The sequence below is a fragment of the Citrus sinensis genome, chromosome 9, assembly GCF_022201045.2.
Source record: "Citrus sinensis cultivar Valencia sweet orange chromosome 9, DVS_A1.0, whole genome shotgun sequence".
In the NCBI taxonomy this organism is placed as follows: Eukaryota; Viridiplantae; Streptophyta; class Magnoliopsida; order Sapindales; family Rutaceae; genus Citrus; species Citrus sinensis.
The window spans coordinates 4,493,275-4,513,218 of NC_068564.1; the positions used below are offsets into that span (position 1 = coordinate 4,493,275).

Sequence of the window (19,944 nt, forward strand, 5' to 3'; positions counted from 1 at the left end):
TTTGGATTGGATTGAGAATCCTGAGGAGTGGGAATTCTAGGATTGGGAGTGTGGAGTGGGAGTGGGAGTAGGTTGTTTACTTACACTGTAATGGAAGTATGGATTAGAGATCAGAATCCAATTTATGTGTTTACTTTGTCTTGGATTGGGAGTAAATAGTTTCAAATTATAATTTTATCCTTATTTAAAGAATTATAGTTTTTAATTACAAAACTAATAAAAAATATATTTAATGAATAATATTTATTTTATTATATTTGTAAATTTATTATAATTATTAATATTCTTAATTATGAACAATAAATTATTAATTTTAATACAAAATGAAACCTTATTTTATTTTATTTAATATAATTATATTAAATTTATTATTATATAAAATAATAATATAATATTATTTAGTACAAAATTAATATTTTCTTAGAATAAACTATTTATTATTATTAATATTAAATAAATATAATACTATTATTTTTAAAATAAATATAATAATATTACATTTATTAATTCTCTATTAATATAATAATATTATTTTAAAATAATTTTAACTTAGAATCAATACAAATTATTATTTAGTTAAATATAATAATATTATTCAAATAAATATAATAATATTATTCAAATAAGTAGAATAATATTTATTTTATTTTATTAATTATAAAATATTAAATTAAATTAAATTAAAAAAAATTAAAGGGTAAAAAAGGGACCCACTCCCACCTCTCCCAATGGGAGTCCCACTCCAAAAATAAGTGGGGTCCACGGAGTGGGATTCCCACTCCCTTCTCATTTAGAGGAAGTAAACACTGGAATGGGAGAAATCCACACTCCTCACTCCCACTCTAACAAGTAAACACAACATAAATATAAAAAAGGGGGTTTCTCAAGAGTTTTTAAGGGGCGTAAGCAGCTCCATTCTCGTCTCTAGAACTCACGTTTGTGTGTCTTGGGCCAATAACTAAACTTGGGTTTCAAAATTCCAGGTGGCCCCGTCTTCGTACAAATTTCAAAACATCAACTTCTACCAAAAGTAAAAATGAGGAAACCGCATAAAAAAAAAAGGAAACAATAACAAATCAATAGAAGCAAAGATTTGAAAGTTAGGGTTGGAGTCTCTATAAAAATATTACAAGGTTAATTTTAGTAATTTCTTAATTATTAAATAATTAAAAATATTAAATAAGATCTAAAAAAATTAGACGGTACTTTAGAAGATTAATGCACACACTATAAGGAGGACTTCAGCTGTATAATTTAATTATAAATATAAATTGTCATATTTGATATAATATTTTAGTAATAATCCAATACAACATTATTAAAAACAAAATTTGAAAGAACCGACAGATCGTATTTATCGTTTTCACTGGTTAAATTAGAAAGAGCACATTGAATCACAATCAAGCAACAGTATGAGGGCGAAAAAAACGGTCGATTGGTCCATTTGTGGATTCGGATTGCTTGGCAGAAATGGAACGTTTTGATTTTCGAATATCAATAAAATAAAAACATGAGAAGCTATTCCTCATGCTGTCAAATCATCTCATTCTGTACATTTGTCTTCTTCAATACATTGTTGATGGAAACGACTAACCTTCCTCCGAGTCAACCTACAGTGCAGCGCTGTATCTCATACAGCGCATGCACGCAACTAGTACAACCGGTTTTTAACCGGTTAACATAATAAATATTACATTTTAATTTGTTTTTAATGCAAAAAAAATATGAAAAAATAGGGAAAAAAAGATAAAATTGTAATTAAATGAAGCAAAAGAATATAATAATTTTAAATTTATAAATAGTACAAGAAACTATACAAGTATTATAAACAAGTCACAAAATAACTATATTCCCACTTATTTTGTCACATTTTAATATTTATAGTGCATGTTTCGAGTTTACTTTTCAAATTCCTATTTTTTTGTTACGATTTATCTAAATTTAGGTATGTTATTTCAACTCATTTTTCCACCAGTTTTTGGTTCTATATTTTCACTTTTTTCATTAAATTCCAACTTTTTACGTGGATATTTTAAGCTTACTTTCAACATTCCTACATTCCATTAGCCTTTATCTAATTTCTGGTAAGTTATTCCAACTCATTTTCCCACCACTTTTAAGTCCTAGATTCCAACTATTTTTATAGAGTTTCAACATTTTTGGTAGATATTTCTAGTTTACTTTTAGAGCCCTACTTCGCATTGGAATTTATCAAATTCTTAGTCCATTATTCCAATTTTTGGGTTGAGTTCATCAACTCTTGTTGCCACTACTTTTTGATTCTATATTCCTATTTCTTTTATTGAATTCTAATATTTTGGGTGAGAGTTTCAAGTTCACTTTTTAGATCCCCATTTCCTGTTAAAATTTATCAATTTCTTTGTTAGGTTATTCCGACTTTTAGGTTAAAGTTATCAACTGTTATTACCACCAGTTTTTTCTTTTATGTTTCTACTCTTTTTATGGAATTTCAATATTTTGGATGGATATTTTAAGTTCATTTTTAGATCCCTACTTCTCTTTAAAATATATCGATTTCTTGCTAAATTATTCCAAGTTTTGGGTTAGGATCTTCAATTCATATTCCCACTACTTTTTGGTTATTTATTCCTGCTCTTTTTGTTAAATTTCAATATTTTGAGTGGATGTTTCAAGTTCACTTCTTATATCCCTACTTCCTGTTGAAATTTATCAAATTCCTGGTAAATTGTTGGTACTTTTCGGTTAAATTCATCAACTCTTTTTCCTACTAGTTTTTTGTTTTATATTTCTACTTTTTTATTGAATTTTAAAATTTTGGGTGTATGTTTCAATTTCACTTTTTGGATCCCTACTTATAGTTGGAATTTATCAAATTGTGGGTGAGTCGTTTCCAATTTTGCGTTATGTTCTTCAACTCTTGTTCCCACCACTTTTTAGTTCTATATTCCTACTTTTTTTTAATGAATTCCAATATTTTGAATAGAAGTTTCCAGCTTATTTTTTAGATTCCAACTTGTCATTAGAATTTATCAAATTCTTAATAAGTTATTCCAACTTTTGTGTTAAGTTCTTCAACTTTTATTTTTAGTACCTTTTAGTTATATATTCCAGGTTTTTTTTAATGAATTTCAATATTTTGGGTGAAAGTTTCAAATTCAATTCTTAGTCCCTATTTTCCATTGGAATTTATCAAACTATCGTTGCGTAATTCCAACTTTTAGGTTAACTCTCCCACTTTTTTCCCACTATTTTTTGGTTCTATATAACAAGACTTTTTATTGAATTCCAACATGTAGGTGTGTGTTTCAAGTTTATTTTTCATGTCTCTAGTTCCCATTAAAATTTACCAAATCATCAGTAAGTCGTTCCAATTTATGGGTTCAGCTCTTTAATAGTTACTTCCACCATTTTTTTGGTTTTATATTCCAAATGTTTTTACTGTATGCCAACATTTTAGGTGGTTGTTACGAGTCGCATTTTATTATAGTAAAACATTAAAATATTAAGGTAAATTACGTTTGACCCCGCTTTTTTTTAATAAATATCAACTTACAATATAATTTTGAAAAATCATTGTTGCAACCCTCAATTTTTTTCAACACTATGAATTTGTATAAGTCCACTCCCCTCCCCCCCAGCCCCCAACGGTCTTTGTTACTTCATGGTATTTCTTGAATTTAATCGTATGTATACTTTAAACTTTTGATCTTTTACATATTAATGCTCATTTTATTATTTTACATAATTGTGCTTAGATTTTTTTAAAAACAATTGTGCAACATATAATTTTCATCATTATATTTAGTTTTAAAAATTATTTCTTTAATCTCTCATCAATCTTTAGCTTAAGATTGACAAAGTAACATTGACTTAAATCCAGTTCTATTAAGTCGCCATTAATTTATCTTTACCAAGTACATTAAACACAATAAAAGTAACTCAAATTAAACAATAATTTTATAAACACATTAGAAAATCATTGCAATCAAGGAAAAAGAAAATATATTAAATATTAAAATTAATTTTCTCTAATAGAAAAATTCAATGCTATAATTTTTAAGAGAAATTATTTCTACACCATCTTTCTTTTGGAGAACAAATTAAAAAAAAAAGTTCATTTACAACCAATGCCAATTCTTGTTCACTACTCAACTATGCAACATTAGAGAAAAAAAGATAAAATAATCCCAAGGGATTATAGAAAACTAATTTTATTATTTCTATTTCCCCCTTTGATCTGGAGACAGCCAGCTGAAGCTTGGGCTGCTCACCAGCCTTACTTGGATTCAACCACTTGAGAGGATGCCAATAGCAGTTTCTGCATCAAATGCTTTGCAATATTTTCCCTTGCCAATCATTCTATATTGGAAGCATAAAACATTAAAAAAAAAGACTTATAAAAAAATGAAATGACAATTCAAAATGTTATACAATTTAAGTTAATTACAAAACTTTAACAAGACAAGAAAAAAATAAAGAACATTAATCGTGAAAAAAAATTAATAATGATTAAAAAATATAGATCTTAATGTATGAAGCGACAAACGAAACCTTAGGCCTAAAGGATATGTTTTTTGATGAAATTTTAAAAAATAAATTTTATATTTTCTTTTTAGGTTTTTGAACAATAAATAAAGTTATTTTGAAAAAAAAGTATCAAGAATAATAATATAAAATATGAAATTTTAAATAATATACAAAAATTATTAGAATTAAAAATTGTGAAAATGGGTAAATATGTTTTCATTTAGGCAATAGTTTTCCTGCCTAGATGAAGCAAAATTCTTTTAGTGTTATATCAAAATAAAAAAAATTAATTGAATACTATTTAGAGTAATATATTATATAATATTTTTAAATTTACAATTTATATGTACATTATAAACTATAATTTAATGGTATTTGATAATTTGTATACATGCACTTTATGGTAAAGTCCAACGATCCACCGAATATTAACTCAAAAACCTACTCCCATAAATATACAAAGAGATACATACTTTATTTTAAATAACAATGTAATATTATAGTTACATTATTAATTATTTAGCTTTTATAATATAATGTCGACAATAATTTACAATGATAATTAGCAACATTTCTCAATAAATTATTAAAAAGTTTATTACGATAAAATGTTGTTATATTTAGAACATACGCTCATTTTGATTAAAAGAAAAGTGATATTGATAAAATTATCATATATGTGTTCAATTTACCAATAATAATAGTAAGGCTAACAAAGATACTTATTAACAACATTAGTAATGGATATTAAGAGTTATAGTATCATTAATCATAATACTAGTAATAAAACAATATCATTAAATATTAACATTACATGTAATCATGTATAAGCTCCTATAACAATTCATAGAATTTTTTGTGACTTCAAATTAGTGAGTAAATGAGACCATAAAAAGTAATTTAATGAATTTCTTAGAAATTTGTGTGAAATATTTTTAATAAGATTTTTCATCTTATAGTTACCCATATCCAGAACTAAATTGTACTATTTATATTAGTCACTAGTACAAATAATATTGAAAACAAAAATATTTTGAGTAATGACAATACTTGGTACTATCAATAATATAGAGTTGACCAAAGAGGCAAAAATTTGCAAAAGAAAAAAAATTAAAGAGGTCTCACTAATTTTTATATTGCAAAACATTTGTAGATTTATAATGTCATAATAAACAATGATATAAGTTGTTTATGATCAATTTCATTATTAAAAATGATTGCATTGATTTATAATTAATATAGTTTACACTAATATAAATATTATTCACGTTATTTACAACATTACATGTTTTAAAATATATTATTATGTTAGGGGGTCTTTGATAGTCCTCTAAATTAAATGAAGTCTTTAATATTTAGTTAAAAGATGAGGGAGCAAAGTGATAATTACCAGGATATTTGCCGGTTCCAGTGTTCCACCATCTGTTTCGGTGACCTATTTTATGCCTAAAATTACGAAGCCGTTGGATTGCTTATAAAGTAATCTAACGGCTAATAAATTTAGAATAAAAAATTAAACTTCCGCTGTATCTTATGCAGCGCTTTATTACAGGCGGACCCCTTCCTTTTTTGTTTTCTTAAGCAACAAACAAACACAAACGGTACAATCGAATGTACATTTTCTCTCATGCACAAATCCAATATGTTGTACGGAAATTGAAATAGAGTGCTTAATATTCAAAATTCAATGATTTTGGTTGCACGTACGGAAACAAAACCATAAAAAAAAATTGTCTTTACAAAATTATTTTTTGATAATATTTTTAAAACAATATGTTAGCGGGAAATTGTCTTTACAAAATTACGACGAATGCAAAAAAGGAGAATAAGGGCATGACTAACCAATGAAGTCTGCCGTGAAATAACTTTGCAATAAATATGATGCACAAATACCTGCCAATTTTTGATAATATTTTTAAAAATATATGTTAGTGAGAATTGCTTCTCTATTTCTTTTTTTTTTTTTTTTTTGGCCTCGGTAATATTAAATGAACAGATGAGGCTCAAAACCAAATAAAAACACAAAAGAGAAGAATAAATAAAAAGGCAGTGGATAAACATGTTGATGAGTTGCCAAGAAACAACACGTAGAATCTTGAATGCTGTCCATGCCCGCAAGTAAAGTAACAATTATTATCAAATTAAGCACATAACGTGTACTTCAAATCAAATTGAATTGGGCATTAAGAACAAATCCCATCGTGACGTTGGGTAATTAAATAATCACATAATCCAACCAAATCAAACTATTGTTCTTGAAGAGTCGTGGCAGATTATTGTTCGACGTATGCCTGAATTGGCCCTGCCAAACAAAAGTTTGGGGGGTCGTATTTTTAATTATTAAGTTGAAAACGAAAGATTGAATCATAAGTTGTTGGTTGTTATGAATTCAAAAGCCTAACATTAAGAATTAAGAGAGGTTATTTACTACATAGCCAACTCCGAGTGACGTCCAACTAATGTATTCTTGGGGTTTATCATATTAAACCGTTTGGACCCCATTTTGGTAGTTAAAAAAAAAGATTAAAAAAAAATATTTGGTAGTGCACGGACTATGTAGCATGAAATCCATTAGATACCATAGCCAATGTGAAAATTTTGATTGAGTGCGCGATATGGTGCGTGACAAATTATGATTAGGTAGTTTTGTGTACAACGTCGTATACTCGATCAGTCCTTATTGATGTGATAAAACTCATTAATTTAGCGTATCTTTTTAAATAGTGTTTATTTAAGTAGTGATTTATTAGTAGAGTTTCTATCAATAAATTTTAATTGTTTAATCTTTAATAAAAACTTTGATTATAAATTATAAAATTATTTAAGTAAACAACCATCTAAAATTAAAGTATCAATAATGTTTTAATTGTATACCATTGGATTAAATCTAATGGTATACAATATTTTTGCTAAAGAAAAAAATAAAAATAATGGTAAACAGTTTTTTAACGGTACAAGAGGTGGAGAAATATTTGTAAAATAATTGTGACCACCCTTAGAGTTTGAAGCAATTTCACTTAAATATTATATTTTATTTAAAATTACTTTTCAACTCTCCTTTAAATTTGTATTGTGATAATCTTCTATAAATAAATCTTCCAAAATCTATTACCATTAACTATAAAATATAATATGAAGTAGGTTATTTAACACAAATCAAATAAATAAATTGCAATTGCAAAATTTATATATGATATAACACTAAGAAATAACACAACTAAGTACATATACTTAAGTAAGCTTCATAGTTACATCAATAAACTCATTGGTGAGATTGCTTGTAACCTAAAAACAACATGATCACTCATGTTTTAATAAAATTTAAAATCGCATATTAAAATGCTCATTATTTATATAATACTAAGGACTATTGTATAATTGATCACGAAGTATATATTATTTTTAACACTCATTTAATGCACCTAGTCTCTGAACTTTTTGTTTATCTTATAATTAATATTCTTACATGATAGGAATTTTAAGTTTTACAAGCCTATATATTTTCATTTTATTTTCAAATATCACTTTGTTAATTTCATAAAAGTTAAATCTAATATATATTCCTAATGAGCTTTAGTTTATGAATAATGAAAGATTATTTTATTGGCATCCTTTGATTGTAATTATAAAATTTTATGTTACTAAGAGTCATTACTTTCATTACGGTAATTACTAGTAACAATGAATAAAATATTGCCTCCAATAATATTTACGTGGAAAAAATAGGAAAGAAAATATTTTTATATTTTTATTTACATGGTAGAAAATTATCCAAGCCTTATAAAATTTAACTTTCACAAGCTTGTTTTCATTTTATTTTCAAATGTCACTTTGTTAATTTGATAAAAGTTTAATTTAACACATATTCCTAATTAACCTTAGTTTATGAATCATGAAAGATTATTTTATTGTTATTCTTTGATTGTAATTATAAAATTTTTATGTTACTAAGAGCCATTGCTTTTATTATGATAAGTAATAGTGACAATAAATAAAATCTTACATTCAATAATATTTAATGACAAAATGAGAAAAAAATTTCATTGAATGCTTTTATATTTCCATTATAAAGACATAGTTTGGGATATTTTAACTTAAATTTTTGACACAATATTTGAGCCATTAATATCTCATAGTCTAATGATTAATATTAAAAGTCAAAGTAGCATTTCATAATATCATATTCTCCACCATTGAATTGCATGAAATTAATAGTTTATTTAAAAAAAATTAAATCAAAATATTTCTCACTATATATTTATATAGCCATATATATTTTTTTCATTGGTGAATAAAATATTTCTCATTTGTTGTAACTCATAGTATTACTAATAAAACATATATAAAATATTTTATTACAATGCCTTCTATTATCATTATTGTTTAGATATTAATGGTTTGTAATTAAATTCATACAAAACAAATTATTATAAGACTCTATGTAATATCTTTATATAAAGTATTATTGAAATAACATTACTTGTTAATTACATTTATTTTAATGCTATTAAATATATTTCTAATACTACATGTAAAAGTAAAAGAAATGCAAAACTGTAAAGTAAGAGAATTAATACATAATAATTTTAATTCCAAAATTATTTGTATTTCTTTAATTTTTTGATGATTTAAAATATTTATCAATTGATTAGATAAAAAATAATTTAAAATATGAAGAAATATCACAACTTGCAGATTACTTGTTACATAATTACTTATCTATTAAAATTAATTAAGGGTGAAGATTCTAATATTAAATCCAATGATCCCATTATTGATTGTGGGATTTTTATCCATTATAATATAAATTTTATTTTATCAATTAATTAAAAAAATCTATATTTACTTGCAACATGAAGATTACTTGTTATGATTTAAATAGCTAATTTCTTATTCACTATATCAAATGAATGGTAAACATGAAAACCCTAACACCCAAGACGACAATCCTATTATCAATGCTGTAAAAACTCATATAGTATTATAGAGAAATCCTAAACAAAAAGCTCAGATAATAGGTATGTTAAATGAGTGTTAAAAATAATATATATTTTATGATCAATTATACAACGGTCTTTAATATTATATAAAATAATGATTATTTTGATATAAGATATTAAATTTTATTAAAATATGTGTGATTAAGTATTTTTTAGGTTATAAGCAATCTCACCAATGAGTTTATTGATATACCTATGACATTTACTTAAGTATATGTATTTAGTTGTTTTATTTACTAGTCACTAGTGCTATATTATATATAATTAATTTTATATTTGCAACTTATTTATTTGATTTGTGTTAAATAACCTACTTCATATTCTATTTTATAGTTAATGGTAATAGATTTTGGAAGATTTATTTAAAAAAAGATTATCACAATACAAATTTAAAGGAGAATTGAAAAGTAATTTTAAATAAAATAGGATATTTAAGTGAAATTATTTCAAACTCTAAGGGTGGTCACAATTATTTTATAAAATTTGTCCACCGCTTGTACTATTAACAATATGTTTACTATTATTTTTAATTTTTTTTTCTTTAGCACAAATATTGTATACCATTAGATTTAATCTAACGGTACATAATTAAAAAATTATTGATGCTGTAAAAAAAAATTACAGCATCATAGAGAAATCCAAAATGAGATTGTGAAAAAAATGAAATAAGAATTAAAAATAAATAATGGATATTTCAGACAAACAATGTAACCTTTTAAAAAAGTTGTCTGACTTTTAGTCACAAAATTTTAAAATTTAAACTTTTACTAACAAAGAAAAAATAACTTATTGTACCATAGTTGCGGGCTATATAGATATCCTATTTCAAAATCCCATAGAATTCAACTAATCCTCTGTTATAAAATTTTAAAAAAAATTAGAAGAGAAAGTTTCAAGAAAAATTATTTTGTTCTGCATAATTTTTTTAAATCCACCGTTTCTTGAGTGACAAACAATCGTAGAGGAGGATTGTGTATTTGAAATTTGATACCCTTTTACATATTGTAATTGTGTATTTATAATACCAAAAAGTTTGAGTGCCCATTATTTCTTAAAAAAAAACAAAAATTTGTACTCCTATTGCATATTTTCTTATTACTTCAAAGTTCAATTATTATCGTGCATCTATTTTGTCTTGAACGCCCAATTTTTATTTATGTATGATGAAACTAAAAGCATTAACAACAAAAAATTAAGAGTAAACGGTCAGTTGGTTGGTAGTGAATAAATAAAAAAAAATTAAATTTTATGATGCACTACTATAAATACATATGATAAAATATCTTTAAAAGTTTAATAAAATTAAAATTAAGAGAGTATCCTATTATGATAAATTAATACATAAAAATTAAAGAGGTGTTAATTAGAAACGGAAAAAATAAAAAACTGGAGAAAATTTCAAGGTGGAGTATGATGTGAATAAAAATAATAATAATAATAATAAGAGTCAATAAGCTTTCCAATGGCTACCTCCCTTCGCTTTAGGCTCTAGCCATAACTCTTTTTAATTTTCGAAAAATGGTTTGCTTAACTGCAATAAAATGAGAAACCAAAACTAAGAGTGGTTTTAAGTTTTAACTCAATATAAAAATAAATGGCGAAAAATGTTGCATCCCATTCCTATCCACATATCCACAACCACAAGGACCACAACCGCCTCGTAAGTATCAAAGCCAAAAGTGTGTCAGAGTAGCAGAGATTGGATAAAGTACAGTGGCTCACCGTACTTTAAAGATTCACAGTCCATACAAGCAAAAATCTCCGCTTAGATTTCCTTTCATTACTTTGCTTTGCTGTATAATCTAAAGACTCTTAAAAGAAGAAATCGCATCAAAAAAAAAAAAAAACTCATGTTTATGTTCGGTGGAGGCAGAAGCATGGGCGGCGGAGTTGGAGGCGGGGGAAGCGGCGGCATGTTAAGAACTGTCGGCAGGGCAGTCACCACGACAAGAACCGGCGTCACGAATCTTCAAGAACCCATTTCATCGTCATCTTCAAGTACTAGTACCACTACTTCACCAACTTCACCTACTGCTGCTAATTCGAGGCCTGCCCACCAGAACAGAAATGGTGGTAACCAACTCTCTTTATCTGCTGCTGCTGCTTTGACGGCGTCGCCGTTTGGTTCTCATAATGTTCCCGTTCCTGCCCATTATGGGGTGCCCAGTTGGAGTTCCTTTGGTGTCGGTGATGGTGGTGGTTCTGCTTGTTGTGATGAGTATGAGTGGGTGTCTGTTGATGGATGTGAAGAAGATTTTGACAAGTCTCACGGGTTTCTTGTTGATGACTTTACTCTTGGCCCTGTTCCTTCTCTTGAGGAAGTTAACACCGCAGTCTCTGCTCTTCAACAGTAAGAATTTTTTTTCCCTTCATTTATTTACATGTTTAGGTGTTCATAATTGTGTAACACAATGAAATTAATCTGTTGTTTCTTTGGTTCTTCATGGAAAATATGCTTTCTTCTTTTTGATTATTGAATAATATGTTGTTTAATGATATAATTGTTCGCCTTCATATCTTTACTGTTTATGGGATTGTTGAAATTACCAGTCTGTATTGATGCTGCAAATCGGTAAATGATTGCTGCTTCTGTGTCTGAAATGGATTGGGGTTTGCTTGGAGTGTTATTTTGACTTTTGTGGCTGTCTCGGTTGTGTTGTTTAAGGCTATGTTGACAGATTGTGCCACCTGTCTCAGTCTTTCTATTTGGAAAAATTAACGGGGTGTTGTTGATTAAGTATATTTTGTAAAGTTTAATCTTATAATCAATAACTTTAACGTGGAAAATGATGGGGACCACAGAGTTACGTATTGAATGTAACTTTGACTTTCGCATTAGGAAAATTTCAAGCTGATGAAGATTAGAGTTCAGTTACAAGATTTATTGACAGATATGTTTTGATTGATTTCTCACAACCTGATGCAGCTCTATTCTTGCCATTAATGGATTGCGTTTCCTTGGTCAATTCCAATCCATTTGATCTCAGTTGATTCTTTGTTAAGTTCTAATTTCATAATGGTGGTGAATGGGGTTGCATTTGCTTAAACTTTGTACGTGTACAACTCTACTGATGCATGGGATGGCCGAGTCAGTATTATTTGTGATTACTGCCTTTGCACTTGTTTTTTAAGTTTTACCCACCTTGAGCAAAATTTATATACCTGATTAGTTATTCATTTGATTCAAAAGATACTTATCATCTAAAGCTCTTTCTGCATCAATATCTTTAAGTGCTACAAATTATTAACCTGCATCAGCAGGAAAAAAATAATAATAATACTTAACATTCACGCTAACTTCTAATGATTTTGAATTTATAGGGTTTTTGACCCTGCTTCATGCCCTCGACTTGTGAGGGATAAGTTTGCCTCCAATTCGGACAGGGATACGGAGTTGGATTGGATAGAGCCCTCTCTGTGTCTTAGTAATTCAAGAATGTTGCAGCCTTATCCAGCGGACAGAGTTTATGATGCTTTTCATTTGTTGCAGACTGAGCCATCAATTCAGGTGCCTTTACTGCTGACCTTGACTAAAAGATCTAATGGTATGGAAATTCAATTTAAAATATAAACTCAAAGCAATTGTTTAGGGTGGCTAAGTGCAAATGTTCGATGGAGACTGCACATATAGATGGTATAATGTGAGCAATACTATTGCTTTAATCACCAGATTAGAACAGAAATAGAACCATGGTCATGTTTAGGAGCAAGGATTAACTTTCTGTAATCAATTTTGTGGTCATAGAATTTGAAATCTTTATATATATATATGGTTTTTTCCCGCTTTTCCAGAGAATGGTCATTTCATTATCTTCTGATAAAGATGTTTGGAATGCTGTTTTGAACAATGAAGCGGTACGGGAACTGAAGGAGTCATTCAATGCAGGTTGGTTGAAAGTTAAATAAAGATACTTAATTTAAATTTTCTGATTTATATATTTGTCATACTATTACAAAAGGGTGTTGTCCATATTTCCTTGACTACAGTCTTGTTGTTATGTCATTCCCCTTAAATTAGGGGCTTGTTTTCGGGATTTGGGTTGTCTGTTTTGCTTTTAGATTTCCTTGCCAAGTATTGGCCTGGTAAAAGAAATGATTTTTGGTACATAGATGATAGTTGTCTCATATTGCTTGGTTGCTGTGGAAATAGTTTTCTTCTCGATAAGTCTGAAACACCAAGCAACGAAAACTACAATTGCAATCTGGACTATGAATACCATCTCTTTCATGACCCGCAAACACTCTGAATGATCCTTACAGAGCATATTTATATGCTTGGAAATTTGAGGCTCTTCAAATTAAAGGATCAGATAGTCAGCCTGTGTACCTACTCGGAGTTTTTACCTTTTGGCTGTATATGATGGAAAATCCTCTGTTTATTTCTTAAGAAAATTATTTCTATGTCATCCAGTTGCGAGACTAGCAGAATTATACTACATTGGAAAGTGGGAACAACCAGGCACATCAGCTGCTTCTGTTTTTGCTTGTTCATCTTATTGATCCTGACGGGTTGGTTTGACAGACCAGTTGGATTCTACCAAGAGGTCAGGTCAAAACCCCATGGGACCACCTACATTACATGGGACGTTTTTATCCCTCTAGTTTCAAATTTTTGAAGAACAAAACACCTTATGATTTGTTCTGATGTTTGAGCATCACAATACCGTACAATGGCCAAATAGTCTGGTGTTCCAGTTGCTAGTTTTTTCTGCTAACCTTCAGCAGCCGGAATCTCCTAAATGAGCATCATTGCTCCTTTTGCATAATTTGTAGAAAAAGCTTTAATAATTTTCATGATATCACACTGGCCAATTTTCTATTCTCTTCGATTTCAGTCTGGTCAGAGTGTGTCATCTCCCTATCTCATCTGAAAGTAAATAAAAAGAACATGATTTCAACTATTTATTTATTTTTAAAAGGTGACTGATTGCTTGCTTTGTGGAAACTTGGATGAAGGGAAGTGAAGACTTAATACTGATTATCTATAGTTGGTTGATATTCATAGATTTTAAGAAAAACTCATTTAAATTGATGGTGCTTTTGAATTTTCCATTGTATATACAGCTGAAAATAGTGGATCAGAAAGTTCAGATGAGAATTCTGATGACACAAATCCAGCAATAAATATCATCCGTTGGATTTTTGTCAACACGCAGGCAAAAATCATGGAAGTGATTGACAAAATCACAAATATTGTTAATGACTTGTTCAAGCCTCCTGGTGATGAGAATGCAACAAAAGGTGCTGCCGCAGCTAGAGCATCAGATTCTTTCGAGAAAAAGCTGAGAACTTCATTCCTTCTATCCATTGTGGTCCTGTTGGTTGTGGTTGTGACTCGAACCAGCAGGGCATAATTTGACGACATGACAGGTAATTTATCCATTGGTGACTTGTGGAGGAAGATTCCCTCTGGGTTGTACTAGCTACTGTTTTCTAGTTGTGATTGTGAAAAAACAGTGAAAGTAGGTACATCTAATGTGGCCATGTGGAATAGTCTGAATATCTGGGATGTTTTCTTATGTTTGTAAAGTGACTACCGTGCTTTTAGTTGGTAGGTTATGTATTATGTTGGGATGTTTCGCGGTTTAGCACTTTTAACGCTTTGACTTTGTCCGTACTATTGCTCTTTGTTTATTCTGCTTCTGTAGATTCTTTGAATAGCAATGCCCTTTAACTTTCCTTGAATGCGGCAAGTAGCTATGCATGTTGAGGAAATCAAGAGAAGTGATAAATGCAAGACTGGATTGAGGTTTGAGGAGTTCTCATCTGAAAACTTGGTGTAGACCCAAAATTCTGATTGCAGAGAGCAAATTTTCTTATATTCCCTTATATTTTGTACACGGTTGATTTTCTTAGGCGCTTAACCAAAAAGAGAGCCAAAGCTTACAGACAACGAGATATTCACCATTTTTTCGTTGTTAGTATTGCCCACGATAGGACCATCACTTGTGATGGAGCATGGAAGAGATTATTCGTGCTGAGAAATGCCTGGTACAGCATACTTGAATTTGGTGTATTGAGCTCTGGATTCTGGATGGTTCAACAGTTTTGCCAGCATGCCTACCACCCAAATATATATATGTGTGCGCGCGCGCTAGCGCTATCACATTTCTCCTATATCATTAAATGCTGGGCAGAATCATATAGGCTTGCAGCAGAAAAGAACGTCTTGTTGGTCTTAATGGAACAGATGCTCCATCGATCTTGTTCAATGGAACAAAGCTCCAGCGAATTGGCATGTTCTTCCGTTCATAGAGCATAGTGTTAGGGATAATATCTAATATCGACTGAGGATGAATTAACAAGTTAGGGATAATATCTAATATCGACCGAGGATGAATCTTGAGTGTAGCATATAAAATTTAGACGATCTTAAATCTTTGAGTTAGTTTTTTGGGTTGAGTCAGGCATATGGAGTCAGGCCTACAGATTTCTATATGATATTAAATTCATGTATGAGCGGGTTAACACTATCTTATACATGGTATATAACTTCTTCAGCAAAAATATAAATAGAAAATTTGGGAATTTTCATCTAATCGAATTCAGAACTTTTGTCTTCCCAAACAGATATTTCAATACACATTCCCAGAGCAGTTTCTCAAGCTAATCAATTAGCACTACTGTACTTCTAGTTACATATTTACTAGGAAATTTGGCATCAAATTTATATGTTCTTCTTAGTTCCATCATGCTGAAAATTCTGCCACCATACCTAAATGCATTCTGGCTACTCCTTCATGTTTAGTAAAAGTTCATCACGGTTTCAAGAAAGAATCTATGTCTGGAGATACAACAGCTAGTTTGTCAAGTTGTCCAAGAACACAACAGGTTTTGTCCTTCACGTCAATCACCACAAGATCTTGAGCAAATGAACAATCTGAACCAGCTGAAACCTGCACACATTCAATCTGATCATATAAGCAAATACAACTGAATCTATCATGACCTGGAAAAGTAGTTGCAAAAAGTTATTAAGAGTAAAATCTATTTTGACAAGTAATGGTATATGTTAAAGTTTCCCAAATATATTTAGCATTCATAAATGCATTAATATGAATATGTTCTAAAAGGCACGTCAAGACCGAACTAAAGGAAAATCGTGGTGTGCTCACATCGAACAGGGTATCCCCCAGCTTGAACTTGACTGCTCCACTCTTGTAAACCAGCATCTTGCCCATGTATCCTCCAGGCAACTTACTCAAATCTAAGTCCTTTGGAGCATCCGTTCTTCCCAGCGGTTTTGAGCTTTCGGCTTTCTCTTTCCCCTTGGTGCTGGCCGGTCGCTTGTCCAGAGGCAGTTTCTTAGGAAGCTGAAAGAAGAATAACTTTCGATTTTCGGATTCATCCTGAATTTTTAAACATGGTCCGTCAAATATATAAGACAATAAGAGTTCAATGTCATCTTAATTATCTATGAACTCACCAGTAGTCCAAGATCTGCAGCAGAGTTAACAGAATTCTCATCGTACTCCGAGTTTCTGGTATTCTCCCCAAATTCCTCCTGGTCAAGAACTTCTGAATGCGGAAAGCAAAATGAATTCAGAAAAAAGAGCAACAAATACAAACAACAGAAATATGAATGCTGTGCTATCCTTGTACCTGTAAGAACTATGGAACTTATGAAAAGTAAATTATCATTAGTCAAGCCCTATCCATGCCATAAATAGGATTTTAACTTTAAAAATAATGTTCCCCGTCCTCTAACATTCAGTATCTTAGAGCATGGCTGTGGAAATCTAAAGCTATATAACAAAATGAGTGCGCCCAAAAGTCCTTTTGAGGTAATTTTAAAAAGAGAACACATAAAATGAATCTGAACTAGAGGCTGAATGCCACTTATATCTATGCATCTACTGCCAACCAACCCATATAGTTCTCAGTAAAGGAATATCAACGAGAGGAGGGTATGCTGCTGGTTATTATTATGTTTGGTGACTAACATACCCATATAACATATTTGGATCAATTCAATATTTTGTTACAAGTTACTTAATTCACGGATGTGAATTTTGAATGTTCATTCATAAACTGGTGAGGATGATTAATCCAATTCAATTTCAAGAAGATTAGTTGTAGACATCCCCTGCACAGAGGTGTATTTTAAGATGCATCTGAAAAGATACCTGGGTCACCAGAGTTAGGCTTCCTCCAAGGAAGAGTAGTTGGATAATAAGTGTCATAATTCTGCATTGTAATAAGGAAACTCTTAGTGCATTTTCACGCATATGTGTACAAATGAGAGAAAGGGGTGCTAGGAAAAAAATTAGTTACCCAAGGTTCTTTGTAGTCTTCCTTGATTTTCTGAGTTGATGATGCATCTGAAGATATTGGAGCAGATCTATCTTCTCTTGCAGTCGCTGGTGAGAAATTGACAATTTGCCTTTCATCAGAAGTTGAGTCAATTATCTCTGACTCAGTACCTTTCGCGCTGCTCACCTCTCTGCGGGGACCAAACGACTTTATGGAAGGTGAAGATGAGTCTCCAGCACCGAATGCAACTTGTGAAGCTGCAGGTTTAAACTCTGAAGATGAGGAGGTGGATGATAATAGCAGTGACTATTACAAGAAAACATCTCATTCTTTCATGGTAATCCTCTGTTTTGTACCTCCCATCATTCCAACCTTTAAATCTTGTTTGTACATACTCAAAGGTTCAGAAGGCATCTTTATTTTTCGATTAAATTATAGCATTTTATTGTTGCATTTTACGGGATATGTTATTTTTTATTATCTATTGTGTAAGAAAGGGTGCAGAGGAAAACATCAACAAATCCTCAATTGGATTTTGAAGGACAGGATTACAGAACAAATGACATAGTCCAGCCTATCCATATTAACCCAACAGGAGTCCTTTTAAATTCAACCTGAAGAACATAGCTAGCCAGTATCCAAACTAATTAAGGTAATTGAAAATAAACCGGATTGAAAATTAGTATGCACTAGATTAGAAGAAATCACATTTTTTCTCAACTTTAGGCCTTCGTCGTGCATTTGCTTCCTGCAATTACGGTGACATAAAAATCAATTATCACTTCACGAATTTGAAAAGTGAGGATAAAACAGCATACAACAAATCAACAATATCTGAAGTAAAATGCAGATCATCCAATTTATTGTCATATTCTTCACAATCTTATAAGCCACCTATTGGCACTAGTCACACTATTTAACAATTCATCCCAATATATACACACGTCATGATTTGTAAGAACACATAACAAACTGAAATTCCAATAATTTTATGATGATTTTTTTTTAAATAATGGAGCAACAAAGCGAAACAAACAAGTCGGTAGACATTAAGCAATGATTCCTTGGACACACCTTGAGCCCACGTTTCTATGATAATTATCTTTAACATTTTGATAAAAAGATGTGAGGGACACGTGGACGTGGTTGCTTTCTCGTATTCCCTAATTATAGCATGAAATAAAATAGATTTTTTGACTTCTTGTGACGTGTAAAGAAGCTTGGGAACTCTCAAAAACAAGAACCCAAACACGCCCTTATTTTAAGATTTTATTACTAATTCATATTTAAAAAAAAATTTCTGGAATTTAATAAAAGACAACGATTAAGGAAATAAAAAATTTCAAAGAAAAAGGAAAAGATTTTGAGTACATTGAATTGGCGCAAGAGTCGCTGGGCTTCAGCCTCTGGATCTTCATGTTTTGATTCGCTGCATTTGCATTAAACAAATTTATTATTAAAAAAGGTGAAATATTTTTAAGACATAAATAAAATGGAAGTAAAAAAAAAGAAGTGTTGCGGAAAAAGAGAAAGCAGAAGCAGAGATTGTACGGTCTTGGTACGGGAGTTGGAGCGGTGACTTTAGGCTGACGAGACGGTGGCGGAGCTTTGGGAGCGAACCTAACCTGGAAAATGAATTATGAAATGAAACAAGAATTTTGAAATTATGATGAAATTGAAGGAAATGAAACGTAAATTCAGGAAAAGCATTAAGAGAATTTTGGACGTTACCTTTCTACCGGAGCCGGAGGGCTTGTCTGGATCTTGATCCATTGTATTGAAGAAGAAGAAGAAGAAGAAGAAAAAGTTTTTTTTTGGGGGAAAAACGAAACGCTACGGATTCGAACCGGAGAACGCAAAGATGAATGTTATGACCATCAACCACCAGTTATGAGGATAGCTTTTGTCAGGGTTTCCAATTTTTAATATATATTACATTATAGGTGATCTTGTTAATCTTGCAAGTCCGTCCGTACCAAGATTTTTTTTTTCAAGTGTTTGTTGGAGGACTTTTAAGGATGGGGTTCAAAATCCAATCTGATCCGTTTAATTTGTCTAATTTATAAAAATTTGGTCTGTAAAAATTTGATATGCGGATTAATGGATTGGATTAAATTAAAAATTTGATAATCCACAATCGGTGGATTGAATATGGATTTACTTATGTAAATCTATAAAAACC

The 19,944-nt window shown here is 30.1% G+C and overlaps 2 protein-coding genes across 3 annotated transcripts; one reads left to right on the forward strand and one right to left on the reverse strand.

Moving 5' to 3' along the window:
• Window positions 1-11,041: 11,041 nt before the first annotated feature.
• Window positions 11,042-15,194, forward strand: LOC102614595 (uncharacterized). Its single transcript, XM_006490083.4, has 4 exons — window positions 11,042-11,859; window positions 12,831-13,017; window positions 13,302-13,395; window positions 14,574-15,194. The coding sequence occupies exons 1-4, from the start codon at window positions 11,360-11,362 to the stop codon at window positions 14,861-14,863; spliced, it is 1,071 nt and encodes a 356-aa protein (XP_006490146.2). The 5' UTR covers window positions 11,042-11,359; the 3' UTR covers window positions 14,864-15,194.
• Window positions 15,195-16,016: 822 nt separating this feature from the next.
• LOC102615087 (uncharacterized) lies at window positions 16,017-19,652 on the reverse strand. 2 transcript variants are annotated; one of them, XM_025102594.2, is made up of 9 exons: window positions 19,494-19,652; window positions 19,314-19,387; window positions 19,134-19,191; window positions 18,471-18,510; window positions 17,784-18,019; window positions 17,636-17,696; window positions 16,936-17,027; window positions 16,625-16,822; window positions 16,017-16,405 (listed from the first exon to the last, which is right to left on the reverse strand). In XM_025102594.2, the coding sequence occupies exons 1-9, from the start codon at window positions 19,533-19,535 to the stop codon at window positions 16,268-16,270; spliced, it is 939 nt and encodes a 312-aa protein (XP_024958362.2). In that variant the 5' UTR covers window positions 19,536-19,652; the 3' UTR covers window positions 16,017-16,267. The 2 variants fall into 2 exon arrangements, with proteins under 2 accessions (XP_024958362.2, XP_006490148.2); XM_006490085.4 differs by having other exon boundaries at window positions 16,625-16,858.
• Between the last annotated feature and the right edge of the window lie 292 nt (window positions 19,653-19,944).

What these genes read in the sequence shown, in the direction of transcription:
- LOC102614595 (XM_006490083.4), top strand. Translation starts at nt 11,360, where the DNA reads ATGTTTATGTTCGGTGGAGGCAGAAGCATGGGCGGCGGAGTTGGAGGC. An exon ending in GCAGTCTCTGCTCTTCAACA is followed by an intron (nt 11,860 to 12,830) that starts GTAAGAATTTTT and finishes TTGAATTTATAG; the next exon opens with GGTTTTTGACCCTGCTTCAT. An exon ending in AGACTGAGCCATCAATTCAG is followed by an intron (nt 13,018 to 13,301) that starts GTGCCTTTACTG and finishes CCGCTTTTCCAG; the next exon opens with AGAATGGTCATTTCATTATC.
- LOC102615087 (XM_006490085.4), bottom strand. Translation starts at nt 19,535, where the DNA reads ATGGATCAAGATCCAGACAAGCCCTCCGGCTCCGGTAGAAAG. An exon ending in GACTCTTGCGCCAATTCAAT is followed by an intron (nt 18,511 to 19,133) that starts GTACTCAAAATC and finishes CCGTAATTGCAG; the next exon opens with GAAGCAAATGCACGACGAAG. An exon ending in GCCTAAAGTTGAGAAAAAAT is followed by an intron (nt 18,020 to 18,470) that starts GTGATTTCTTCT and finishes TTAAACCTGCAG; the next exon opens with CTTCACAAGTTGCATTCGGT.